General features: G+C 56.2%; 9 protein-coding genes across 9 annotated transcripts; 7 read left to right on the top strand and 2 right to left on the bottom strand.

Annotated features, from left to right (window-relative positions):
* Positions 1–63: 63 nt before the first annotated feature.
* Positions 64–2523, top strand: J3D65DRAFT_630205 (uncharacterized protein; the record flags this gene model as incomplete). The annotated part of the gene is made up of 4 exons (XM_066800805.1): positions 64–147; positions 209–340; positions 502–638; positions 750–2523. Coding segments are annotated over exons 1-4 (1853 nt in total), but the record flags the coding sequence as incomplete, so codon positions are not given.
* A 1223-nt stretch (positions 2524–3746) lies between these two features.
* On the top strand, positions 3747–5604 carry J3D65DRAFT_442163 (beta-lactamase-like protein). The gene is made up of 2 exons (XM_066796260.1): positions 3747–5190; positions 5366–5604. Exon 1 carries the CDS (start codon positions 3848–3850, stop codon positions 5150–5152), a length of 1305 nt encoding a protein of 434 aa, XP_066653860.1. The 5' UTR covers positions 3747–3847; the 3' UTR covers positions 5153–5190; positions 5366–5604.
* Positions 5605–5649: 45 nt separating this feature from the next.
* Positions 5650–7944, top strand: J3D65DRAFT_669243 (uncharacterized protein; the record flags this gene model as incomplete). The annotated part of the gene is made up of 1 exon (XM_066803177.1): positions 5650–7944. The coding sequence occupies one exon, from the start codon at positions 5650–5652 to the stop codon at positions 7942–7944; it is 2295 nt and encodes a 764-aa protein (XP_066653859.1).
* A 681-nt stretch (positions 7945–8625) lies between these two features.
* Positions 8626–10789, top strand: J3D65DRAFT_440606 (uncharacterized protein). Its single transcript, XM_066796255.1, has 3 exons — positions 8626–8811; positions 8869–9659; positions 9730–10789. Exons 1-3 carry the CDS (start codon positions 8781–8783, stop codon positions 10504–10506), a joined length of 1599 nt encoding a protein of 532 aa, XP_066653858.1. The 5' UTR covers positions 8626–8780; the 3' UTR covers positions 10507–10789.
* Positions 10790–11198: 409 nt separating this feature from the next.
* Positions 11199–13597, top strand: J3D65DRAFT_441428 (uncharacterized protein). Its single transcript, XM_066796258.1, has 5 exons — positions 11199–11316; positions 11379–12071; positions 12127–12231; positions 12288–13230; positions 13280–13597. Exons 2-5 carry the CDS (start codon positions 11538–11540, stop codon positions 13333–13335), a joined length of 1638 nt encoding a protein of 545 aa, XP_066653857.1. The 5' UTR covers positions 11199–11316; positions 11379–11537; the 3' UTR covers positions 13336–13597.
* A 3977-nt stretch (positions 13598–17574) lies between these two features.
* J3D65DRAFT_669240 (uncharacterized protein) lies at positions 17575–18281 on the bottom strand (the record flags this gene model as incomplete). Its single annotated transcript, XM_066803176.1, has 3 exons — positions 17575–17636; positions 17714–18056; positions 18198–18281. 3 exons carry the CDS (start codon positions 18279–18281, stop codon positions 17575–17577), a joined length of 489 nt encoding a protein of 162 aa, XP_066653856.1.
* A 1123-nt stretch (positions 18282–19404) lies between these two features.
* On the top strand, positions 19405–21331 carry J3D65DRAFT_440408 (Orotidine 5'-phosphate decarboxylase domain-containing protein). Its single transcript, XM_066796252.1, has 2 exons — positions 19405–20222; positions 20276–21331. The coding sequence occupies exons 1-2, from the start codon at positions 19904–19906 to the stop codon at positions 21043–21045; spliced, it is 1089 nt and encodes a 362-aa protein (XP_066653855.1). The 5' UTR covers positions 19405–19903; the 3' UTR covers positions 21046–21331.
* On the top strand, positions 21311–21725 carry J3D65DRAFT_630169 (uncharacterized protein). Its single transcript, XM_066800803.1, has one exon. The coding sequence runs from the start codon at positions 21374–21376 to the stop codon at positions 21647–21649; it is 276 nt and encodes a 91-aa protein (XP_066653854.1). The 5' UTR covers positions 21311–21373; the 3' UTR covers positions 21650–21725.
* A 401-nt stretch (positions 21726–22126) lies between these two features.
* Positions 22127–23586, bottom strand: J3D65DRAFT_440304 (uncharacterized protein). Its single transcript, XM_066796251.1, has 2 exons — positions 23087–23586; positions 22127–22934 (listed from the first exon to the last, which is right to left on the bottom strand). Exons 1-2 carry the CDS (start codon positions 23424–23426, stop codon positions 22309–22311), a joined length of 966 nt encoding a protein of 321 aa, XP_066653853.1. The 5' UTR covers positions 23427–23586; the 3' UTR covers positions 22127–22308.
* Positions 23587–23859: the final 273 nt, after the last annotated feature.

Here is a 23859-nt window from a genome sequence, read left to right as displayed (position 1 = left end):
CTGCCCCATGAGGTCAACGGCGCATGCCCGTCACCTGCAATAACTTTCTGCCATTGACCACTCACTCCATCTCTCCATTCCTCTCCCCTCTCTCTGCATCGCATCACATCACCATCGCGACACCATGGAAAAGATTAAAAACATATTGCAAGTCTCCCCGCCGACCCTGCTCCACCCTCGCTTAGCTGACCTGCCTGACCCTTGCTAGCAATCCCGGCCACAAGCAGGACGAAGAGATCCTCTATGGCTCTCCCTCTGCTCAGCGCCCCGACTCTCCCACCGCAGGCCGTGCTCTCACCAAGCCTGCCGCCGATGGCTCTGCTCAACCCCAAGACAGCTTGTACGTACACCCCTCTGCATCGCAATCCCGCGCCAGCGTCGACGCCTTTGGCTCTTTGAGAATCGCTTCAAGGAACATGATGGACCTTGGGTATGCTGCACGAGAGTAGCGCCCAGTCTCGCCCAACTGTCTGCCCGGATACTAATCTGTGCGCCATCCAGAAACAAGGCAGTCGAACCTGAAGAATCGCGCCATGCCAACACTACCCCTCTCGAAGCCACGAGTGTTGTGAGTGGTACGGGTACTGCTCACGCGTCTGACCCCACCACAGGGGCGACCAATGCTGAACGTCATGCAGGTAAATTGTCAACACCAGCCCAGCCCGCCACCGACGGCACTAGCGCCGCTAGCGTCAGATCTGGCGTCATTGGAGAAGCACCCCAGGTCAAGAAACTCACTGATTCCGAAGTACCAGTTGGATCTGCTGGAACAAGCCTGCCAATCGCCGCTGACGATTCCTTGTCCACGTCAAAGGAGCCCTCTACACCCTTGAGGAGTTCCGATCGTCAAGCCGATTTTCTCCAACATGACAACCTGGACAGCAATCGAAGCGCCGAAACTTGGCAGCCAGACGCGCCTACACCCGGACCTTACATTCCCGGCGCGTTTCCCATCACGCCTCAGCCCTACGCCCAAGACCGTCAGCTAGGAATCAGGGATGCTACAATTGATCCTGCTGGACAGACGGAAAACATCACTGGCCATGCTCTCTACGATGACCATCGCAGCGGTTCAGGCACTGCCGGTGTCTCTGCTGTCCCTGGCCACGATTCAGGGTCCACCCAGACCGACTCTGGCAATCACTACGCGCATGATGCTGCTGCTGCTGGAGTTGTGGGTGCAGGTGTTGCTACAGCAGCAGCAACTGCAGCGCATGAAGATACTGGTCCAGCGTCAAAGACTGTTGGCAAGCATCACTCCAATGTGGCCAATGTCCTTGACCCCACCGTGCTGCCCCAGCCCGATAAGCAAAAGGGCCACCATGCCATTCCATCTACCGAGACGGGCACTGGTCCAGCCTCAAAAACTGTAGGACGACACAGCTCAAACATCGCCAACGTTATCGACCCCACAGTTCTACCACAGCCTGAGAAGCAGACGAAACATGTCACGTCTGGACCTCATAAGTCTGACATGCTCAACCGTCTGGACCCCCGGGTCAAGTCGAGCCAGTCAAAGGATGAACAGACTGTAGACGGCAAAGATGCTGCAGTGGCAGCTGGTGTCGGTGCTTCTGCCGCCGGGGCTTATACAGCGGACAAGACTCACCATGAGACCCCTCAAACCTTTCAGAATGCTGGCACCACGAACGCTCCAACTTCGCAGCCGCCCATGATTGCGACTACAGCAGGTCGCGGTTGGCACGGAGGTCCTACGGGGACTGCTGTTGCAGCTGCAGGCAACTCACCCACTCACAGTAACTCGTCTCCCAAATCGCCGGGACAAGAGGGTGCGCACACTGCGCAGCCACATTTTGAACCCGGTCCTGCTCTCGCCGGAGGAGGCGCTCTAGCGGGTGCGGCAGCCGTTTACGAGTATGAAAAGCACAAATCTCACAAGGCGGACCATGGCTCTCAAGATGCTAGCCCTGGTCAGCTGGATACATCCACTGCCCAACCCACATCGACCTCCCCGCAAGCTACCACGTCTCCTGACAAGCACCACTACGGTCGCGACGCGGCTATTGGAGGTGCCAGCGCAGCGGGTGCGGTGGCGTCAAAGCACTCTTCCAACCCATCCGACAGCTCTGATCCCTCTGTCACATCTCCGAAGTCTGACAAAGAACGCTCCAAGGAAGAGAAGAAGTACGAAAAGGAACTTGCCAAGGAGGCCAAAAAACGCGAAAAGGAACTCGCCAAGGAGCAAAAGAAGGCCGAAAAAGAACAGGAAAAAATTCTCGCCAAAGAGGAGAAGAAGCACCACCACGGCCTGCTTGGCTTTCTACACCGGGACAAACACAAGGACAGTGAAGGCCAGGGCGATCAGCTGGATGGAACCCACGATGATGTAGATGGCGCCAGTGGAGCTGCTGCCACGCCCGCCGAGATACCCATCGTTGGCAATCCCACGCCTACCCGCGTGTCTAGCTTGAGTGGACGCAACAGGCTGCACAAGGACCCGCCGAAGGACTTTGCCGCCAAGGCAGCCCAGGGCAATGGACACGGAAATGGCCAGGCTGTTCAGTACGTTTGATTTTTGTGTCTCGTTCTCGGTGTCTGCAAAGGCATCGTCTTTTACTCACTGACTCTCACCTTGGCCTTGGATACAGCTTGATGGTGGTGACTGTTCTTGCTGACTCCGGTAGTGATGAGAAGCATTCAGCCGAGTATCCAAGCCATGGATATGGCCCTGGAGTTGGTCCATCGGATGATCCTCATGACCCAAGCGGAAGTTACGGCTATGGCAATGATTACGACTACAATCGCTACGGCTACGGATACTCGAATGAAGAGGAGCGTGAGCGCGCTCTGCAGCGAGGCGGCACGGTTCCAAATGTTGCCGGAAGCAACGCGCACACGGCTTTCTAGAGCCATCCGAGCCAACTTTCGCAAGTCGATACCATGCGTCTTTGCTGAGTCGCGAATGAGATGGCCGTGGAGGCCACTTGCTTACATGCTTTCTATTACCTTTTCAGTGGCCAACTTTTGCTTCAATTTTCCTAATGTCTGGGATGCTGCGCACAGAATTGCTTGATGAATACCAGAGAATTACACATGGGTGGGAGGGAGACAAAGTACACTTCTAATGCGATCAGATGCAATTTTATCTTCCATCAATTGTTGTCACATATTTAGCAGTGATCTTACTGACAAAACACACCAGTTTGCGTCGCAGAATCAATGAGGTATGTCCATTGCCTCCTCTACGAGAGCTGCTTGCCTACTGGCTGATTTCAATTTCTGTGTCGTGAAAGCAGACAGAAATCGACGATTCTTGATTCATCTCACCTTTCATTTACTTATCGTCGTACCTTTTCACGAGTTCAGACATGCGTCTTACAAAGCCGAGCTTTTGGCTGGATCTTCCTCCGCCGGACAGAACAGCGCTCGTGCGGCTATCTTTCCACGTGACACGAAACGACGATCTGTTGTCGAAATTAATCCTCGGAAGTGATATGAGAGGCGCCCGTCTTCAACATGGTAATGTGTGTCACCAACGACGGAACAAACAAGCGAACAGCCCGGAGTCAAAAGGAAATCAAAATTCTTCTCCAATGAGCACTGGATCAGCCTCCGCGATGACGACAGTTGGTAATAGCAGTGAAAGAAGACTCCTCCACTTTTGGGTCAGTGCTCATCTCTGAATCCGCTGGTCCGTGGTTGGGGAGTATCAGCTCTGTCCCCGCATCATCCCCTACCCCACCCATAGGTGTCACAAAGACGCCATGAAATCATTTTGCAAATCCCGATGGTACTGGACCCGCCGAGTGGATAAATAAGGCCGAGAAGGCTTCAGCAGCCTGATCTGTCAACGCCGACTTCAGCTTCCGAGCACTCACCGTCAACAATGGCACAGAGTGGCATCAAGTCAGAGACACTCCCCCCTCTCGATATTCCCCTATCGTCGACTGCGGTAGAAATTTCGATAATCGACACCACGACCGATATTGTCTGCCCTGCGGCCCAATTTGTCAGTCCGGTCCTCCAAGGCCATGAAGCCATCAACATGCCCACCTGGGCCTTTTATATTAAACATCCGTCTGGAAAAGAGATTCTCTTCGATCTCGGCGCGCGCAAGGATTGGTGGACGACGACGCCGTCCGCTTTGGGCGCAATCAAAAAGAGCATGCTCGGCATAAAGGTGCAGAAGGGCATCGACGAGATTTTGACCGAAGGGGGCGTCGACGTGAACTGCATCAGTTCGCTCATCATTAGCCATTGGCATTGGGATCACATTGGCGACCCATCACGCTTCCCCTCGAACGCCGAACTGGTAGTCGGTCCAGGCTTCAAGGAAACCCTCATGCCAGGCTATCCAGCCAACCCGGATGCGCACCTCCTTGATTCCATGTTCAGCGGTCGCGCTGTGCGCGAAGTGCTCTTCGACCCGACAACCACGATTGGTGGGCTCGAAGCGCACGACTTCTTCGGCGACGGCTCGTTCTACATACTGAACACGCCAGGCCACGCCACTGGTCACATCTCTGCCCTTGCGCGTACGACGACGGCGGGCGATCACTCATTCGTCTTTCTCGGGGGCGATATTTGCCACTTTAGCGGCGTTTTTCGACCCACCTCGTCCAAACCGCTCCCTGATACCATCCCTGCGTCGCTTTCTCTCCCTTTGAACCGCAACGGTCTTCAAATGCCGTGTCCCTGCTCCTTCTTCACGGCCTGCCACCCACAACATAAGCCTTCCTCTTCCTCTTCTTTTTTGGCCAACACAAAAACGAAGGGCACTACAGCCAACGGCCCGCCTACGCCTCCGCTCGACGCAGATATCGACGCCGTTGGCTCCGCCCACAACACGCCGTTCTACACCATTCCCCAAGCCGGTGACGCATGGTACGCGGACCCGCCAACGGCCCAGCATAGCGTCGACCTACTGCAACGCTTCGACGCTGATCCGCGCGTGCTCGTCGCCATAGCGCACGACGAGAGTTTGCGCGGCGTTGTACCTTGGTTCCCTGACGGATCGCTCAACGGGTGGAAAGACTGCGGATGGAAAGATCATGTGCGCTGGGGCTTCTTGGGGACGCTGCCGAGGGATGGCAGGGCGGTGGATGAGCCACTCGTCATTGGTTTAGTCGGGGACAGGGGAGAGAAGGTAGAGAGGGGCGTGAGAGTCGAGGTTGGAGGCAGAGTGTGGTAGTCATGAAGTTACCATGTGGAAGCAGTAATCCAAGAATTGTAAGTCAAAGTCAGGGCACACCACTGTGACATGCCGCGAACTGTGGCTTCGATTCTTTGACCATCCCTCTTGGATGATTGGATGCTACAGCACTGGGATCTAGGTCGACTTCAATGCTCACCACAGACTCTCTATTCAAACACACGAAGGCTTTCCATGCACTAACTTATTTAGTGTCGTATTCTCGATGGGGATATTGGACTGGCCCGTCCGGTCCCAACAGCCACAAAAGTTGACGAAGCCAACAACGGCTAGGGTTCAAAAGTATAGATTTTTCATGTAATGAAGTCATGCTGATCCAGCATACGAGGACCCCTGGGAACCCTCCTTTCTTCCACTCCTCTTCCTTCTCACCCAGTATAAGTCATTCCTCTCCGCGTGGAAAACCAGATTTCCTCGAAACCTCTACAACTCACCCCCCACCGACGCAAAGCTTGCTCCATCTTTCCTTTCCAGCCATGAAACCCACGCTCGTTGCGGCAATATGCCTCCTCTTTGGAGGGGCTGTTGCAGTGCCCTTGGAGAACAACGAGCCCCAAGCGTCGCGGGCTCCTCAGCCCATTGAAGGGCAAAGGCCTACCAAGTCGGCGTATGGCACCATCTCTCGCAACCACACGCACTTCGTGCCATTCGGAACTTTCCCAACTCCACCAACCAAGTCCTACATCAAAACCGTCCCGGTGGCAATTTCAACTCCGAAGCACAGCAAGGAGTCTTTTCCTTTCGGAAAGCACACAATCGAAGGGATAGTGAAAAAGGTTGTCGAACAAGTGTACAAAGAAAGAAAAGATCATCCGGAAATCAGGGGGCAGCCCGAGGAGAAGCCTCTTCTGGAGCTGTTCGGCGCTATCTATATGAGGGAGGCGATGAAGAAGGAGGGAGATGCTCTTCGGGACACAAAGAAGATAAACTTTTATCAGGCAGAGCTCAAGAAGAAGATGGAACAAATGACCCACGGAGAACTGAAAGACCTCGCTGATAAATACCACGACCTGTATTCGGCCGAGTCGAAGGGGCACCACCGCACAGACCTGAAAGAGGTGGTTAAAAGGGGGAATGACGACCACCACCACCACAATGGCGGGAATCATCACCACCATGACGAAAATGTCGGCAAAGACAAATCCAAAGATCACAAAGCGGTTGTGAAAAGAGAGGATCACGCCGAGGAAATTGATTTCACCATTGGCATCACCTTGGCCGGAGGAGCTGCGCTCCCTACCCGTCGTCCGTCTTCATCGCCCTCCCGGTCTTGCCCTAGCTGTAAACCACATCGACCCACGCAGCACTCCACCGTTGTTTCCTTCCCAACGACGCTCTCGGTCCCGTTGGATATTGACGACCAAGGCCACGTCTCGGTCATCGGAAACAAGCCTACTGAGCACCGCCACGGCCAGCCAACGCCGACTTCAAAGCACCATGATAACCATCACTCAAAGCCTACTGGACAGCACCATGATGACCATAAATCAAAGCCTACCGGACAGCACCATGATGACCATAAATCAAAGCCGACTGGGCACCATCACGGTCACACCTCAAAGCACCGCCACTCTGACCCGGCTCCGACCTATATTCCTGTCCTGGTCAGCGACCATGGGCACATCTCTACTGCCTTTGTCGCGGTACCGCCCAAGTCCAAGCATCACCACGACGAGCACCACCAGTCTAAGCACCACTCAACTCTCCCCCCCGTGATTAGCGCGCCTCGGCCGACCGGACACCCTGGGGACCATCATCCAACACCGCACCGTCCGACCAAGACCCCTAGTGCTCTCGGCCTGTCTCCATCATGCAGACCACTTCCGAGCACTGGAAACTTGCCCCGACCCGCAGCAAACGATCCCGGTGCGTTCGTCAACTTTCCTCTCTACTCAGAGATCAGCCAGTCCAATGCGAAGGTTCCGGGGTACAAGGCTGCTTTCATCAACAGGAAGAGTCGCACCGATTCATCCAGACACCTTTTGCGCACCCTTGCCCTCCAGCGATACGACCCATTGACCTGCGCTATCATGTGTTCCAAGGTCCGCGAATGCAAGGGCTTCAACGTCTTCATTCAACGCGATCCGTCAGCCGAGCTGAGCCCAAGCTGCCGCAACCCTCCACACCAAGCGAGTGCCCACTGCGCGCTGTTCAACGTGGGTGTTTCGAGCCTGGGTCGCGGTGTTGCAGGTAACTTTGTTGGCCTGGAACGCTTCCAGCGTGTCTACACGGCTTCAAACGGTTACGACCAGCTTCCCTCGTACGCAAACTGGACAGGTCCTGCGGCGGCCCCCGGAGTGTACAGGCCCACTTCTGACACTCTGCTTGGCCAGGGTCGCGGTCAATTCCTTAACCAGCAGACGTTCCCAGGAGAGATCGACCCTGCGGTCTGCATCAACACGTGCGACAGGCTCAACGCCGCCGACCGTGGCGCCGCCTTCCAGAACCACAAGTTCGACATCAAGAACGACACGCAGCACGGCGTCAAGGGGCGGTACCGTCCTTGCAACTTCTTCAACATCTTCCAGACGGCCGCCACGGGGCCCACCAGCTTTACCTGCTCCTTCTGGACCTCGGCGCCAAACGCGCCGAAGCCCAACCTGGCGCAGAAAGTCGGCGGCCAAAAGGTTGTGTCGAGCTTCTGGTACAATCGCCGACACGACGACATTGGCAAATACCACAAAGAGGACCTGATCGAGAGTGGACCGCACGACCCAGTCATTGAGGATCGGGCTGCACAAACGACCCCACCACCGCGTCCGCGTGAGTGAATGGGGTCCTGATTGATGTCGCACTAGTCTCAGCCACTGGATTTGGTCTTTTGCGTCGCCGTCTCGACTGGATCCTTCTTCGTTTCAAGGCGGATATGGCTTGCTGTCCATTCGCCCAATTGGACAACCTTAATAGCTATCGTTTGATTTTGTGTACAATTCGCTGCTGCTGCAAAGAAGAATGAAGATAATCAATGTGGTGGTGTGCCTTTCGTGAGTCGGAAGTTGGTATCCTAGAGAGAGACGAGCAGGGACACTGGATGGATGGGAGCCTTTGAGACTTGTTGCTGTTGGTGGTGCCGCGCAAAATGGTGTCCTGGTAGTCGAGGGGGGGACGCAAACTTTTCGGTTTTGTTTCCATGGGACGGACGGCTGTACCAAAGGGGTGGCTGCAAGCAGAGGGTACCAGCGACAACAAGTCTTTTGAATGCTCCTCGTTAATTTATCCTTTGGAGAGACCTTGGGAGCTTGAATGCTCGCAAAGATTTTGATGTGCATGAGATTAAATACTCCCATGAGGTCCATGTTGAAGATTGTGAACGCTCCTCATGTGGCCCTGGCTTTGTATTGGGTGTGCCACGGGTTTGGCACGCCTCGTGTCTACTCACCGGATCAACTGGATCAGGCCATTCTCTTGATTTTCAAGGAGGAGCGTCGAGTGTCGCTAAATGGGAGATGAAGCAGTTGTGTGGTCCAGGTGGACAGGGTGGCAGAAGAGTTATTCACGTCATCACGCCATCACGTGCAGCGTGTTTTGGATCGGATTCGGCTGTCGTCATCGCCCGGTCAAACCCGCCGCAACCGAGGCCGAAATGTAAACAACAGACCCCCACACCATGGACATTGAACCATCGCAGCAGGCCAAGGGTGAGAACAACTGACCAGAAGCCCTCGCTCAAGGCATTGCTCACTAGTCTGCGACAGCTCTTTCTCGCCCCGTCGCCTCGTCCGATGGCGCCTACGTCGCATCGCTGCTCGGATCGCGTCTGCAGATTCGCGCGACCTGCTCCCTCTCCATCGTCCGAAGCATACCGCTGCCCTCGACGCTGAACGTCAAGAACCCGCCGCTGGTGCGGTGGTCGCCGCTGCACAGCCCGTCCGATCGCATACATAGGGTGCTGCTCGCCGACGAGACAAACGTTCGCGTCTGGGATCTGATGGATAGCCAGTGGGCGGCCGTCATAAACAATGGCAGCGGAGGCATGGGCAAGATTGTCAATGCCGAGTTCGGCCCTTCGGCAGACGAGGTGCTGGTCTTTTCAGACTTTGCGGCGCGACTGACCGTCTGGTCGCTCAGCGGCGGGCGCAGCGTCGAAATCAAGGACCCCAAGTTCTCCAAGGACACGAAGAGTATATCATACAAGCCGCGCGACGGCATTTTGGCGCTGCTGTCGAGACCCGGGGCGCAGGATACGCTCACGCTGCACGCCCCAAAGACGTACCTTGTGCTCAAGACGGTGGCGCTGCCGAGCACCGATGCCCAGGGCCTGAAATGGAGTCCTGACGGCCGGTGGTTGGCTATATGGGACACTCCGAGCCTGGGTCTGCGCATATTCATCTACACGGCGGACGGCTATCTGTACAGGACCTATACCGGCGAAGACGACGGCGGACTGCGAGGATTGGGAATCAAAAGAGTTAGCTGGAGCCCCAAGTCGGATTTCCTCGCCGTTGGAGGCTATGGTAGTAGAGTCACGCTACTTGGAACTCGCACAGTAAGATGGTCCCCGCAGAGAGACTAGTCCCATGCAGAGAGGAACCCAGAGTTGGCTGATTTAGTCGCAGTTTTCGCCAACAGTATTCCTCGATCATACGCCTTTGGTGCAGCTTGCTGGAGGAGATGTGTGGCAAGAACAAGTACCAGCAACATCGAAGCGCGACTATACCATTGCACCTCAGCCGATTGAAGCTCCGGTGGTATCAGCTCCAGCATCCGAGCCGCTGTCAAAAGTGGGGATATCCGTAGTAATTTTCAACGGAAATGGGACTCTGGTGGCCACTCGCGACGACTCGATGCCGACCTGCGTCTGGATATGGGATCTCGCCCGGCTTGCCGCCCGGACGGTGCTCATCCAGCACGCACCGGTCAAGAGCTTATCTTGGCATCCAAACATTCCAAACCTGCTCCTGATACAATGCGCGCACGACGAGCCGGTGGTGTATTTGTGGGAGGCTTCGGAGAACCGACCACGGATCGTCAAGACGCCATTTAAAAAGTCGAGTGGGAAGCTGGAGGCGGGTTGGCTTGCAGGAAACATTCAGCGCAAGCCGGCGCTGCTGTTCGGGGATCTTCACGGCTTCATAACGCTATGGCCAGACGGCAAAGACACGATCCTCAAGTTTGACCGCTCGGACAGCCGGCCAGGGACCCCGGGAAGCGCCAACGACAGCGACGACTCGCTGTACAACATTCTGACGGGGCGGACGCCGGTGCCAGGGCTGGAAGATTCGACCAACTACGAGGACCTGGACGAGTCGGGGGACAGCGCGTCGCTCGAAGACACGTTCCATGGCAAAGGGAATTTACTGCAAGAAACCTTGGGAGAGTCGGAATGCTTCTGACGCAGAGTAGCGAGCGGTTGGCGTATTGGCGCATTCTGGTCGGTGCGGTGGCCTGGGCTTCCAATGGGGACATGTAATGGGCGCCGGTGGGCACATGTAGCCGTGGCGCACCTGTTTGTTGGTTACGAAGTTTTATCCTCGGATGGTGGTGCAGCATGTCTGATTAGACAAGATTTCAAGATTCAAATGGCGACAAGTTGTTGGCAAAACCGCAAGCACGATCAGATTGAGATGAGGGTCGGCGTCATGAGGCGCGGCCGGCGCGGACCCAAGGACCCCACGTCGATGGGGCGTGTACTGGGGGCCATTGATGGGCGAGGGTTGACGAGAGAGGTGAGGGTGTCGCGGAGAAATAGGGAAATAGGTGGATGGAGGGTCGAGCAGGCTGAGCTCAGACGCGTGGGTGGCATGCATGCGTTTGTGGAGAGTTGTGTTGGTTGAGGGTGGACGATGTCCTAACCCAAAGGGAGCAGTGGCTCAGTCGGCCGCAGTCAGACAGGACAGGACAGGACGAGCGCAAGAGCAGACTGGGGCAAGCCCACCTCAGGCCTAGATTCAAAAGCACATGGCCTCTCCTCCCTCCTTGATGCCTCTCCAGTCTTTGCCTCGTCCAGGTCGTCCTTTGTCCTCGCAGCCGTCCATTTCCTTCATCAAAGAGCTGAGCCGACCTGACCTCACGACCCACCTCCCACCTCACACCTCACCGCCCACGGCCTGCCCTTCCGCCAGACCAGACACAGCGCAGCGCAGCGCAGCGCAGCGCAACGCAACCGTCCAGCCGCCCTCGACCCTCCAGACGCCGTCCAGAAGGTGAGCCTGCATGTCTCTTCGTCCAAGGCTGACGCTCGCTAATTTTGCTTCGTCGCCCTCAGCCGCAGCCCCAGGCGACTCGACTCGTCCCTCGTCTGCGCCCGCCTGCCCGTCTGCCTGCCGAGCGAGCGTCTGACCTCGCTTTGCGCCCCCAAAACGCCCACCTCTTGGTTCCCCTCCAGCCCTTTTACTCTCCCTCCTCGTCCTCCTTTTCGTCTTCCATGTCCCTCTCCATGAACTCCAGGCTCAAGAGCTTCCTCTCGAGAGATAGAGATTCTCACCGCCGGTCCACGCAAAACCTTGCGGCCCAAGGAGGAGCCACCAATACTACCCCGCCTCCGGGAAGCGCGAGCTCGTTATCCCCGTCCAACCCTGGCAGCTCCTCGTCGACCTCTCTCCCCACGATGAACCACCCCAATCCCTCCGTTCCCGCAGGAAGACCGCCCTCGTACACGCTTGCTCCACCTGGCACCGCGCACCTGGGCGCCCAACAACAAAACGCTGGTCGCACCGCGAGTCCAATGCCGCCCCCACCCATCAACACCGCCGCCCAGGGTCACTATTCGCATCCGCAGGGCCAGATATACCAGCCTGCCGCCGGTCCTCCCGGATACCCTCCCCACGCGCAGCACCCGGGCTACCCTACCTATCCAAATGCTCCTCCAGCCGGTCCTCAATCCTTTACAAGGCCGGCTCCAGTCGAGGCTGACGGCCAGGGGCGGAGTAAGGCGCAGTTGATTGTTGGCATAGACTTTGTAGGTTGCCACGCACACGGAATTTGTGGATTCGCGTCGACTGATGCATCTTCAGGGAACCACCTTCTCCGGTGTAGCCTTTGCTTTTGCAACAAACAACGAGGCCAAGGAGGACATCATCACCGAGTGGCCCGGCGCCGGAAACCAGACAAAACACAAGGTGCCATTTTCCCAAGGCTGAACATTGGCTGGTTGGTAATCCTGACAAATTGCTAGATCCCGACGGTGCTGTACTACGACCAATACCAAAAGGTCGTTGGGTGGGGGCCAGATATTGCCGATGCTCTAGCCCACACCGGCTATCCCAAGCCAGGGGTCCAGAAGGTCGAATGGTTCAAGCTGCAGCTGATGCTGTCGGGCAACACATACATCGACCCCATCAACCTGCCGCCCCTTCCTCCGGGCAAGTCCGAGATTGATGTTGCCGCCGATTACCTCTTCCACCTCCGTCAGGCCATGCGCAATTATTTGCAAAAGACCTTGGGTGAGGTATTCAACAGAGAAGAGCGGAACATCCGGTACTACCTCACTGTTCCTGCCATCTGGAACGATGCCGGAAAAGCCGCAACCAGGGCGGCCGCCATTCAAGCTGGTTTTCTGCGCGACGAAAATGACAACCGTCTGACGCTGGTTTCCGAGCCCGAAGCGGCGGCCATGTTCTGCTCCAAGACGGGCTTGCTCAACCTCAAGGTGCACGACGCTGTGCTGATTGTTGACTGCGGTGGTGGCACGGTGGACTTGATTGCCTACGAGGTTGAAGAGGAGCAGCCGTTTTCAGTCGCGGAGTGTACCACTGGCTCCGGAGACTCGTGCGGTTCTACGGCATTGAACCGCAACTTTAGCAACATCCTGCGTGCCAAGATTCGCAAGATGAAGCTTCCCGATGGCTCCAAGACGGCCGGAAAAGTCTACGCCAAGTGCATCATGGACTTTGAAAACAGAATCAAGGCCGACTTCCGAAACAACGGCCAGAAGTGGGCTGTTGACGTTGGCATCGAGGCCGAATTCCCCGAGGCAGGCATTGAGGAGGGCTACATGACCTTTACAAACGAAGAAATCCTGCAATGCTTTGAGCCAGTCGTCAACCGGATCCTGGAGCTTGTGCGCAACCAGATCATTGCCATCCAGGCTCAAAACAGATCACTTCACGTAAGATCCCGTATGGCATTGCAACTTTCCGTCGCAAGTACTGATTAATGGCCATGCAGAATATTCTCGTTGTAGGCGGTTTTGGTGCATCCGAGTACCTTTTCCAACAGATTAAGCTCCACGTCCCTCCGCAGTTCCAATCCAAGGTCGTTCGCCCCATGGACTCGGTCGCCGCCATCGTCAAGGGTGCTGTTACCGCTGGTATCACTGAGCGAATCGTCACCCACCGCGTAGCCAGGCGACACTACCTCATGGCCACCCTCCAGCCGTTCAAGGAGGGACACCATCCCGAGCAGTATCGGGTGCCTTCTCTGGATGGCAAAGATCGCTGCAAATTCACCCGCCAAATCTTTGTACAAAAGGGTCAAAGAGTCAAGATTGGCGAACCTGTCAAGGTCTCCTTTTTCCGCCAAGTAGCGCCTGGCGCAACTCTCATGTACGAGGATATCCTCTACGCATGTGATGACGACGTCTGTCCTGAATACGTCAAAGACCCTAGTAAGTTCCCACTCATGTTACACGACGCCGCAGCTTACTTACATGGCATGTCAACAGGGATAAAGGAAGTGGTCACGCTCACGTCAGACCTCTCGCGGAAGAATCTTGAAAAGGACTTTGAGCGCATGGACACACCCCAAGGAACCTTTTATCGCGTCTACTTTGACATTTACCTCACGCTCGACGGCTCCGAATTCAATGCCGAGCTGGTCTGCCAGGGCGAGGTCATGGGAAGGTGTACGGCGCGGTTCCGATAAAAGGGTTTCGTCTCAATGGCTCGGTTGGTTCGAAAAATGCTTCAACTGCTGGCTACTGTTTCACACGCGAGAAGAGGAGGAAAAAGAGGGCCGAAAGACGAGATGCGAGCTTCATGTTTTCCAACCGGCGTGCCGTTGCGCTCTGAAAAGGGGCCGACGATCGCTGGTCACCGGCCTTTTGTCGCCCTTTGACAAAGTGTGACTGGGCTACTCGTTTTAATGACCGGTCCTTGATCGTTTTGTCGTTTGTTTTCTGCTTTCTGCTTGGCTTAGTACTGACATACCCCAAAGTTCTTCTTTTCTCTTGCCTTCTTTCATACAACGTTTTCCTACCCCGCGTCGTCCCCGCTTCTCATTGCCTCTTGGCAGTTTGAGCAAGAGGCCAGACCAGGCTTAGCCCGTCCATGTCATTGTTTCGCAGGCTCTTGCTGTCGCTGGACTTGGGTCTTCAGAGAATGGCTTTGACCGTGGCCCATCTTGTCAGGCCAATCCACACAAATTGCGTTGCGCTTTTCCGACGCCGATGAAGCGGATGGTGGGGGTTTCCATGGCCGGTGTAGGACTTATGGATTATCATCAAATCTGGGTGCGTCTTGTTGTTATGCAGCGTCAACCTCGGTGTTACCGGTAGGTGGTTTGGAGGAGCAGTACCTAGCGGCTAGGAGAAGATGGCAGATGAAGTTGTTTTTGTTGTTTCATCATGAGCCTGTCTGTCGCGGACAGAGGCCCGGGGCGATTATCTGGGCTGATTTCCCCATAGTAGTAGATGGAGATAGTAAGTGTCGAACGAACCGAATGGATAAGAGAAGAGATTTGATATCCAGCAGTTATTGCCGCGTGCCTGCCTTGAGGTGCGTATGAGGCGCCGCTTGGTCGTTTTGCCAGTCTTTTTCGCTCCCGACTGACGTGTCCAAGTGTCTTTACTTGTACGCATAGCACAAACACATCTCATCAACAACTCTCCCTCCTCCATGTTACACACCCGCACGACAAACTCCGACGATTCCGTCGTCCGAGCAAACCAAACCCGCAACCCTCCCCATTCCCATCCATCCCCCCGTCCGCCTGCCAGCAACATAACCAATCCACCCATCCATCATCCATCCATTGAACCATCCGCAGCAGCAACAGCAGCAGCAACGACAGCGGAGACCGGCCCGCGCTCCGCCACCGCAGCCGCCGCCGCCGCCGCCGCCGTCTGGCCGGAACAGCCCATCTCAGCCAGGACGCGGGGGGCTGGTGCGGCGGATAAGGTGCCGCTCTTTTGGCAGGGATGTGGACGCCGTGGATGGGCGGTCGGGGGGTGGATGGGATGGGGCAGAGCAGGATAAGGCGGGGTGGGGGAGGGAGGGTATTGTAGAGCGGGGAGGGCGCTGAGAAGGAGAAGGGTCCCTCGTCCGCCTCATGTCAATCGACAACTGAAGCAGGTCACATGGGTGGGTGGGCATTTAGGGGGATGGGAAGGAAGCGTTCTGAGTGCATACATTGAGCTACCTATGTCCGGGTTGGCTACCTACGTATGTGCTGCTTGGGTTGACGTCACTGCTGCTGAAGCGCGGATGACATGCCTACCGAAGACACTGACACGGCCCCTCTGGTCTTAGTTCTCTTGCGAAGATGTTCTGGTGATGGGTGGCAGCTGCTGTCTAGCTGCGGACTATAGCGATTGTTGTCTGCTGCTGGAGAACCGCGAATAAGTCCTTCAACCGCACAATGCTCACACTCCTGGAGCAGATCAAGACACAGCAGATGATGGACAACAAAGCAACAAGGCTTCTTTATCCACTGGCGCGCAACGCCCCTGCTCATCTCGCATCCTCGCCCTCATCATCATCATGATTCCATATGCAGTGGCTTTGGAGCAAGCGCGCTGCCCGTGCTTCATTCTTGCATTCGAATTCGAATTCCCGATGGCGATGCTGTGACGTCATTGTCTGTCGGAAGAGCAGAGCTTAAAGATTATTGAGACGGGTCGTTTGAGGGTGATCAGCGAGTGATTGACCTTGGCGCGGCGGCGGCGGGAGTGCGTAGCCCGGGTTGGACTGGGGAGGCTGGCATCTAGGTATGTACTGCAGATATTTTTGTTCATCCATGCCGGGAGAAGGTTCGGTGTGCTCGTTTTCGGATTCTCTCTACTTGGCTTTTACCATGGATTGGGCTTCCGAATTAGTCCATGCGGCGGTAGAGAGTGTTCATTTCTCGCTCTGTTCAAATGAGAATTCGGCCGCTGCTTTTTCTCTCTTTCCCCTCCGTCAGCAACGAAATGAGCTCAAATCAGTTCAGCTTTGATCCATGTCCGGTAGCTGATTGACCAACGCGAAAAAAGGTACGGGCATGGCCTACTCGTTATCCGTGGCCCTACCCGGATGCATGCAGCTAATAGACCGTTCCCGACAAGCATCTTGCCCTATATGCTAGCCACCCGACCCATCTCTGGACGTGCAGACCAATTGCTGCAACCATGTAGCTACCGAGGACCTACCGTTAGCTTACTTCCTCGCCTGGCTTGGTGCAAACGACACCATGACACTTGGTGAAAGATTTCCCCGAGCCCTCTGTGAATGACCGGTGCTTGGTTGGCACGACTTCAAAACCTCAAGCCAGCTAGCAAGCAAGCCATGTCCGCCTCCTCACTCTCTTCACCAACGCACGCCCAGCCTTCCCTCCGCGTCTCTGGCCGTTTGTCGGTCACCGAGCACCACCATCACCGCCACCAGCCAGGCGCTTGTCTTTCTCCTGCCAGCAAGGAGCGGGAGCTGCTCGTAGCACTGCGCTGCCGCTCGATGACGGCGATGGCGGCGGCGCGGCACGCCTGATCGTCGAACAGTCGGACCGTGCGAGCGAGTCGAGTCGATTCGAGCCGCGACCGACGTCGACGAGACCGACCAACGGCGCTCTCGGGGTGCCGCAGGAAAGTTGTGCGGGCGGTGCGGTGGGATGCTTTGCTGGCGGGAAGCGCATGGCGTGTTGTTGCGCGTTGGCGACGTCGTCGTGTTAGTAGATTAAAACGAAGAAGTAGAGGCCAGCGAGGGGCAGTGGCCGGGTGGTGCGAGGGTGGTGTGGGGGATCGGCGCGGTGCGGATTGCGGGGTGCAAGGGGCTTCGGTTCAGGTTTGAGCTGAGGTGCTTGCTCCACAAACGGTCCCGGCAGGACAGCCAAACGCTTGCAGTGCGGCCTGCCTGCAGTGCGAGCGTTTCGAAAACCTCGTCTCTTTTCCTGCCTCGACCGTCAATCGTCGCGACAACCTGTATGCATGGACCCTTTAAGCATTTTCTCATCTTTTCATTGCCATTCAATTCTCATGGTAGAAGGTGCTATCTAGCCTAAAACCAGCTGGCAGTTTCCCTACAGCTTGGATAAAACCATGCCAGAAGAAAACCCCGAACGAGTCCGCCGTAGCCGTCAGCTCCCTTTTCAATTTTCGTTGTTGCCAGACTCCATACTCGCAAAAAAGTCCAACCCGAATCCCTTGAGTCGAATTGGGAGTACGAAGAAGAAGAAAAAACCAAGACCATGCCGCCCGCAGGGTCAAATGGGACCGTGTTGTGCTTCCTCTGATGGAATTCCATGGCAGCCTGAGGCGGGCACCGCCGAACTGTCTAGACCTCGCTGTCGTTGTAGCCGGCAGCGTCGGCATACGCCTCGCGTGCCACTGCTTCTTCTATATTTCTCATTTGCAGTCAGCCATGCGGGTCCTTCTCGAGAAATACATGTCGGCTTTGCGCGATGCTCGCTTACCGTCAGACAGGTTGTCACTGTCGTCGTCCTCGGGCGTATCCTCCTTCTTGATGGCGCCGCGCTTGCCCTTGGCTCCTCCCTTGCCGTTGGCCTTGCCGTTGGCCTTGGCCTTCTTGGTCGGGCTCTCGATGTTGCCGCCGTCTTCGTCGTCGTCGTCGTCGTCGTCGTCGACGTTGCGCTTCTTCTTGCGGCCACCGGGAGTCTTGGGGCGAGGGCCGCTGCCAGGGACGGCAGTGCCGGCGGGCATGTTGGCGTTGAGCTTCTTGCGGATGGCTCCCATGGCGTTTGAGGCGCTGCGCGGGTTGGACATGCCGGCCAGCGAGGCCATGACGGAGTAGTCGATCTGCAAAGGAAGTCAGGTGATGCCGCGTTTACATCTTCGAGTTGGAAAGGCGAGATCATGGTGGTGAGGTTAGGCGAAAGAGGCAGAGACGCGTGGGTTGAAAGCAAATGATGCGCGCAGTTGTCAGTGGAGGGGACGTACATCTGTGGGGTTGCGCATGGCCTGGAAAGCGCACGCCATGAGCTGCATCTCGCGCTCGGAAAAGTTCTTCTTAACCTCAGGCATTGTGTTGGGGGGCGAAGGTGCGAATGTCAAGGCTGGGTGGGCAGAGGGAATGTGGATGTTGATGGAAGTTGGCTCAGAGTGGAGGCGGAAGAGAAGCGCGGGCGCATGTGTAGCTTAAATACTGACACGGGCTATGACTGATTTCAGCATGCTTCACATGTTGCAGAGCATACGCGCTACGGCGTGATTATGTTGATGATTAACTTTTGCTGTGAAGACTTACGGCGACGCCTGCGAATTTGCAAGGCCCTTCCGTAGAAGCATACAGAAATCAGGTACAGATACATGGGCATAAATTGGGGCGTGATGCCACCATATTGCCTATTTATGCATGGGCATCTGTGCTCGGCGCCTATCTGAAGCTTCTTGCTGGTCGATGTAGCTGCGAAGGACGTGTGGTGTTGAGTTTGGAAAAGTCGTGGCCGCAGCCTGGCAGCCTGCCACCTGCATGTCGCTAACAGCAACCAGAGCCGCAGGCGTTGATCTGTTTACTCCCCACTCTCGACTTTCGTAGCCTTGCATGATCTCACACGAATCTTTCCCAATGTGTACCGTGTTGCACCTCGGCTACGTCGACTCCAGAAATACCTTATGGCATGTTGTCAACGCCTCCCACATCCAATTGAGACGCCATCTCGGCTGCCCTGGACGGCAATGCGGCTCTTGAGAGATGGTTCGTTCGCCTTTGCGCAGTTTGACGGACCGATCCGCCGTGTTCTGCGGAGACAGTTGCGGCCATGGCGTCTCATTCTGGCGGCTCTAACTATAGAAAAGTCAGGACATTCACGTCGATCACGAACAGCACAGGGCTAGGTCGTTGAGCAGACATTGCTGTCTTAAACTGGGGGCTGAGCACACCCAAGCGAGTGTCTCTCAAACTCATCATGTCCATCCCTAGACGTCCACCTTGATGGCTCGCGAGGCGCTTGACACTGCAGAGTCGGGGTGGAGTGGAGGACTCTCGTCGGCCAGAAGGGCGGCGTACACCTGAAGGCAGGGCTGCAGTGACGGACCTGCACACAGGATCGTACCAGGGGCTCCCCTTGGTCCACAAAAAGGGGAACCTGCCCCACAACCCGACAGTCCAGAACTGGGTCAAACCTGAGACCCGACGGAATATTGAAGTTGTTTTGCTCGTCACTGCCTGGGCGACTTGCCACCAGCAGCCAGCATATTCCGGGGACCGGTCAGAGTTGCGGAGATGGGAGCATTTAACGTTTACTTTTCCGTCGAGCGCGCATGGAGACGGGAAACGGGAAAAGTCGCCACTCGGCAGCCAGGGTTCAGGCGTCGAGGATGGAGTCGCAAGAAGACCCTTGATGGTGGTGGGAAAATGTTTCCCTTGGGTAGTGGTGCCAAAGGGAAGAGTGCCGCTGCAACGCACACTGTGGAGAGTGGAGAGCGATTGCCTGACCGCCCCCGGTGGCGCCGGCACCCCTGCCCAAATTTCTTTGCACTGAGCACCGCACAGCTCCCGCGCCGCATAGCCTGTACAACACTATAGCCCACCCTCTTTTGCTATATCTCCACGACCCTTCGCAGCTTCTCCTCTCCAATCCCTCCCGGAGCCCCTCTCGTCGTCCTCTTACTCGTCTTCGCGCTCCTCCGCCTCCTCCTCAACCATGACACCTCCGCCGCGTCATCCCACCTGGACCCAGTCCTACATCGAGCGTGCCATGCTCCCCCACACTTCGCCGCTCACGGCCTACCTGTTGCGCCTCATTGCTATCAAGCGGACGAACCTCTGTCTGTCGGCAGATGTCGCTACCACCGCGCAATTGCTCGACCTCGCCGAAGAGGTGGGCGACTCGATATGTCTGCTCAAGACCCACGCCGACACCCTCAGCGACTTCAGCGACAGGACCGTTAGAGGGTTGCGCGAAATCGCCAAGCGGAAAAAGTTTCTGGTTTTTGAGGACAGGAAATTCGCCGACATTGGAGGTTAGCATCGAGACCTCTGGTCATGTTGGCAGACACTCACAATTTCTCGACAGAGACGGTCCAGAAGCAGTACACCAGTGGTCCTCTTGTCATAGCTCGCTGGGCCGAAATCACAAATGCCCACGTCCTTCCTGGCCCTGCGATTGTGAGCTCGCTCAAAGAGGCTGCCACTGGAGCGATCCACACCTACAACCAATCCGTGCACACAGAGATCAGCGCCGAGCCCGTCAACGGCACTGGGACCACCTCTGATTCGACAATGCTCGAGGTCGAAGGCGACGCCAATGATTCTGCCGATTCGCGCAAGCAGAGCATCGTGTCGATAAGTACGACCATTTCCCAGAGCATCAGCCCCCAACCGACGCCCATGATTGAGGGCGAAGGCGAAATGTACAACGCCGCGGAGATCCTCGAGCAGCTGGGCTCCACGCCCTTCTTGCGCGCGCTGCTCCTGATTGCCGAAATGAGCTCTGCCGGCAACCTACTCAACGAAGCCTACGCAAAGCGCTCCGTTGAAATTGCCCGCGAACACAAGGACTTTGTCATGGGCTTCATTGCTCAGCGCTCACTCAACTCGGAGCCCGAAGACAACTTCCTGACCATGACCCCCGGCATCAAGCTGCCGCCCAAGGGCCAAGACGGCGCCGTCACCGGCGATGGCAAGGGCCAGCAGTACAATAGCCCCCGCCACATCATCTACGAAAAGGGATGTGACGTCGCCATTGTCGGGAGAGGCATCGTCCAAGCAGATAACAGAGCCGAAGAGGCGGAGCGGTACAGGACGGAGGCGTGGGCAGCGTACGAGGAGCGCATTGCCAAATAATGAGACTGCTATGATGCTGCTGGTGCTCTCGATTCGATCATGATCGTCGTTGGAAAAAGAAAAAGCGTTTCCTTGCGGATAGTATCATTTCTCTTTTTCATATTTGGTATCGGGACATAGACCTGGTTGGCAAGAGAATTAGGGCCAAGGCAACTGAAATTTCCATTTTTTTGGGGAATGAGCGCTGATTCGCTCGAGGGGACTATTTGGCAACAAAAAAACAAAAAATCGGACATGAATGACCGGGGGGTTTTGGATGGACGGACGGACGGACGGACGGATGGATGGATGGGTAGGCAAACTCTCGACATAAGATGACAGTCAGAAGATGCATGTACAGATTTTCTCTTTGTCGCTTTTGCAAAGCAAGCGCTTCTTGTTTCTTCCTGCTCTTGTTTCTTGCTTGTCATTTGATATGTTCAATTTGCCCGGTCCTCCTGTCGGACTGACGATTATGAATGGGCGTTGTTGCGTTTGCCTACATGTACTCTTACACACATACCCCCACTATGCCAATGTTTGCCTTTTAGGCTTTGCCTGTAGTATCCACGCTGTGTCGACGTCTGTGCGCTCTATCTCTGCTCTTGATACGAGGCTGTCGTGATTGATACAATGTTGATGGGCGATTCGAAGCAGTCAGTACGTGGCCAGGCAAGGTGGGGCGTTGCTGTTCCTTTGGGCGCCAATTGTGGCGGCGAGTCTGAGGTTTCTCGGCGCAGAAGAGTTGGGTTGGAGTGCTGGTCTGCCGGATCGGCAAAGAGGAGAAGATGCATGTTTCTGTGTCGGGATGCCGCGCTCATCATTATGACTATTACTTTGACAAGGTCTTCAAAGATATTGGCGGATCCATTTGAACCAGCCTCATCTTTGTCACCATCATCAGTCGTGACTTTACCCATCTTCCTCTCTCCAATCTCTTAGAGTTTCGCCGTGCGAATCCTTTGGGTATATGCGTTCATGTATGATTGTATGTACACGCCGCGCCAACTCCCTCATGATCGTTGGCCACCTCTCAAAGACAGACGCTCGATGTGCAGCCGCTTTCCTCCAGCCACGTCTGCGGAAAGCCCGCTGGGTCGATCTCATACGTTGCTGCTTAGCCGTCGACAAGCATGTCGTGTGTGCCGCTTCTCATGAAGCCGTTCGTAGATCATGAGTATCGCGATGTCCCAAGCCTGATTGTCGCTCAGACCAGCCAATCCGTCGGTGATGTGAAAGAAATGCGTCGGTCACCATCCCTTCCAAACGTCTCATTACTGCCTTCTACCCCTCCAACTCATGCCTCGCCGCGATCTTTGGCGCCCCCGTCTCCCCCGGCCTCGCCATCAGCGGATAGTACTCCGGCGGTGGTCCCGGGTCCTTGGTAGAGCCAGGAAGCTCCGAGCGCAGCTGCTGCTGGCCGTGCAGCTCCTGCGGCAGGTCCTTGGTCGTGGGAGGGAGCTCCGACGTCGATTGAGGATGCAGTTCGCTGAGCGGCGATTGCGGGAGGTCAGGCGGCGCAGAAGATGGGAGAACAGAAGGACGAGGGGCAGAAGAGGGAGAGTCAGGAGAAGGGACATTTTTGCGCCGCCGGCGCCGGTACAGCAGCAGCGCTATTGTCGCCGAGACGAGAATGGCGCCACCAACGCCTACTCCTACGCCTACGCCGACGCCGATTGCGATTGCGTGGTTGGATGACGAGGAAGAGGTTGAAGAAGAAGCGGACGAGGACGAGGATGTCGCAGCCGAGGAGGTTGCGCTCGAGTACGGCAGCGTGGTCACGGCGCTGGCAGCGCCGTAGTTGAAGATGTTGGATGCCTTGGAGCAGCAGTCGTAGCCGCGGCCGCAGCAGTAGCTGCCGTTGGTGCCGCAGGCGGCGAGGCCTTGACCCGATTCAAGGTTGTCGGAGGCTGTTGGACGGAGGATCCAGCCGAGTCAACTCAATTCTTACTTTTAACCAGGAATGACAAATGAACCTGATGCCGAAGGAACCGAGGCGGACGACTCGAAGAGTAGGGGAAAGGAAGACTGATTTTGTAGAGGCATTGTAGAGACAACTCACATCCTATGCACACGCGCGGGCAGCTCGACGAATTCCACGTCGAGTCGGTACAGGCAGACCTGTATATCTTGTACTGGTAGGTGCGCCGCAGGTCTGGCCCCGGCTCGCAAAGCCCGTTGGACAGGCAGATGAAGCCATGACCACAGCATGGCGAGACGGCTTGGTCAGGAAAGCATGGCAGCCCCTTGGACTGAATGCCGTCGGGATAGAAGCAGTCGCGCGAGCTTGAGTCGGTGCTGCTCGTGTCTTGGGATACGACGGCGTGCGAAAATAGATGGACCCAGAGAGAAAAGACAAAGAGGAGAAATCTGGACGATGGAGGTGCTCCAGCCAATCGCATGGTGCATGGGCAGTGGCGGGTGTGGGTGTTCGGTAAAGGGTGGTGAGGGATAACAGTCCTTGCTCCTTTGCCGTATTCTTCGATGGCCCGTTTCCCTCCTCTTCTTGCCGTGCTACGCCTGTGTAGCAGTTCCACGCTCTTGATGACCGATATCGTCTGCGCTTTGGCCTTTGGCCAGTCGGGAGATCAGCACGGGGTGTGGGGGCCACGATGGCAGTAGAGTGGGCGAGTTGCTTTGAGCACTTGGAACGACAGACGGCGACCGCTGACCACGGTCGATGATGGCGGTGGCACAATCGCTAGCGACGTGAGCATCCACAGTCATGGTTTTTTTTTGGTCCGCAGCAGATTCTTAACGGTCCAAATTTGACGGCGATCTGCTCCAAATGACCTGGTATTGTGAAATGCACCCAAGCAAGTGACATGAATCGAA

The sequence above is a fragment of the Phyllosticta citribraziliensis genome, assembly GCF_038025025.1.
Source record: "Phyllosticta citribraziliensis strain CPC 17464 chromosome Unknown J3D65scaffold_8, whole genome shotgun sequence".
NCBI classification, from domain to species: domain Eukaryota; kingdom Fungi; phylum Ascomycota; class Dothideomycetes; order Botryosphaeriales; family Phyllostictaceae; genus Phyllosticta; species Phyllosticta citribraziliensis.
Note: the sequence above shows the minus strand (reverse complement) of the source record. Positions and strands in the feature narration are given on the sequence as shown.

Bases quoted from the DNA above. Each gene is read 5' to 3' on its own strand.
- J3D65DRAFT_442163 (XM_066796260.1), top strand. From the start codon at position 3,848: ATGGCACAGAGTGGCATCAAGTCAGAGACACTCCCCCCTCTCGATATT.
- J3D65DRAFT_440606 (XM_066796255.1), top strand. From the start codon at position 8,781: ATGGACATTGAACCATCGCAGCAGGCCAAGG. The intron at 8,812-8,868 runs GTGAGAACAACT...AGTCTGCGACAG, and splicing joins ACCATCGCAGCAGGCCAAGG to CTCTTTCTCGCCCCGTCGCC. The intron at 9,660-9,729 runs GTAAGATGGTCC...ATTTAGTCGCAG, and splicing joins CGCTACTTGGAACTCGCACA to TTTTCGCCAACAGTATTCCT.
- J3D65DRAFT_441428 (XM_066796258.1), top strand. From the start codon at position 11,538: ATGTCCCTCTCCATGAACTCCAGGCTCAAGAGCTTCCTCTCGAGAGAT. The intron at 12,072-12,126 runs GTAGGTTGCCAC...ATGCATCTTCAG, and splicing joins TGATTGTTGGCATAGACTTT to GGAACCACCTTCTCCGGTGT. The intron at 12,232-12,287 runs GTGCCATTTTCC...ACAAATTGCTAG, and splicing joins GAAACCAGACAAAACACAAG to ATCCCGACGGTGCTGTACTA.
- J3D65DRAFT_440408 (XM_066796252.1), top strand. From the start codon at position 19,904: ATGACACCTCCGCCGCGTCATCCCACCTGGACCCAGTCCTACATCGAG. The intron at 20,223-20,275 runs GTTAGCATCGAG...ATTTCTCGACAG, and splicing joins GAAATTCGCCGACATTGGAG to AGACGGTCCAGAAGCAGTAC.
- J3D65DRAFT_630169 (XM_066800803.1), top strand. From the start codon at position 21,374: ATGCATGTACAGATTTTCTCTTTGTCGCTTTTGCAAAGCAAGCGCTTC.
- J3D65DRAFT_440304 (XM_066796251.1), bottom strand. From the start codon at position 23,426: ATGCGATTGGCTGGAGCACCTCCATCGTCCAGATTTCTCCTCTTTGTC. The intron at 22,935-23,086 runs GTGAGTTGTCTC...TCCGTCCAACAG, and splicing joins CCCGCGCGTGTGCATAGGAT to CCTCCGACAACCTTGAATCG.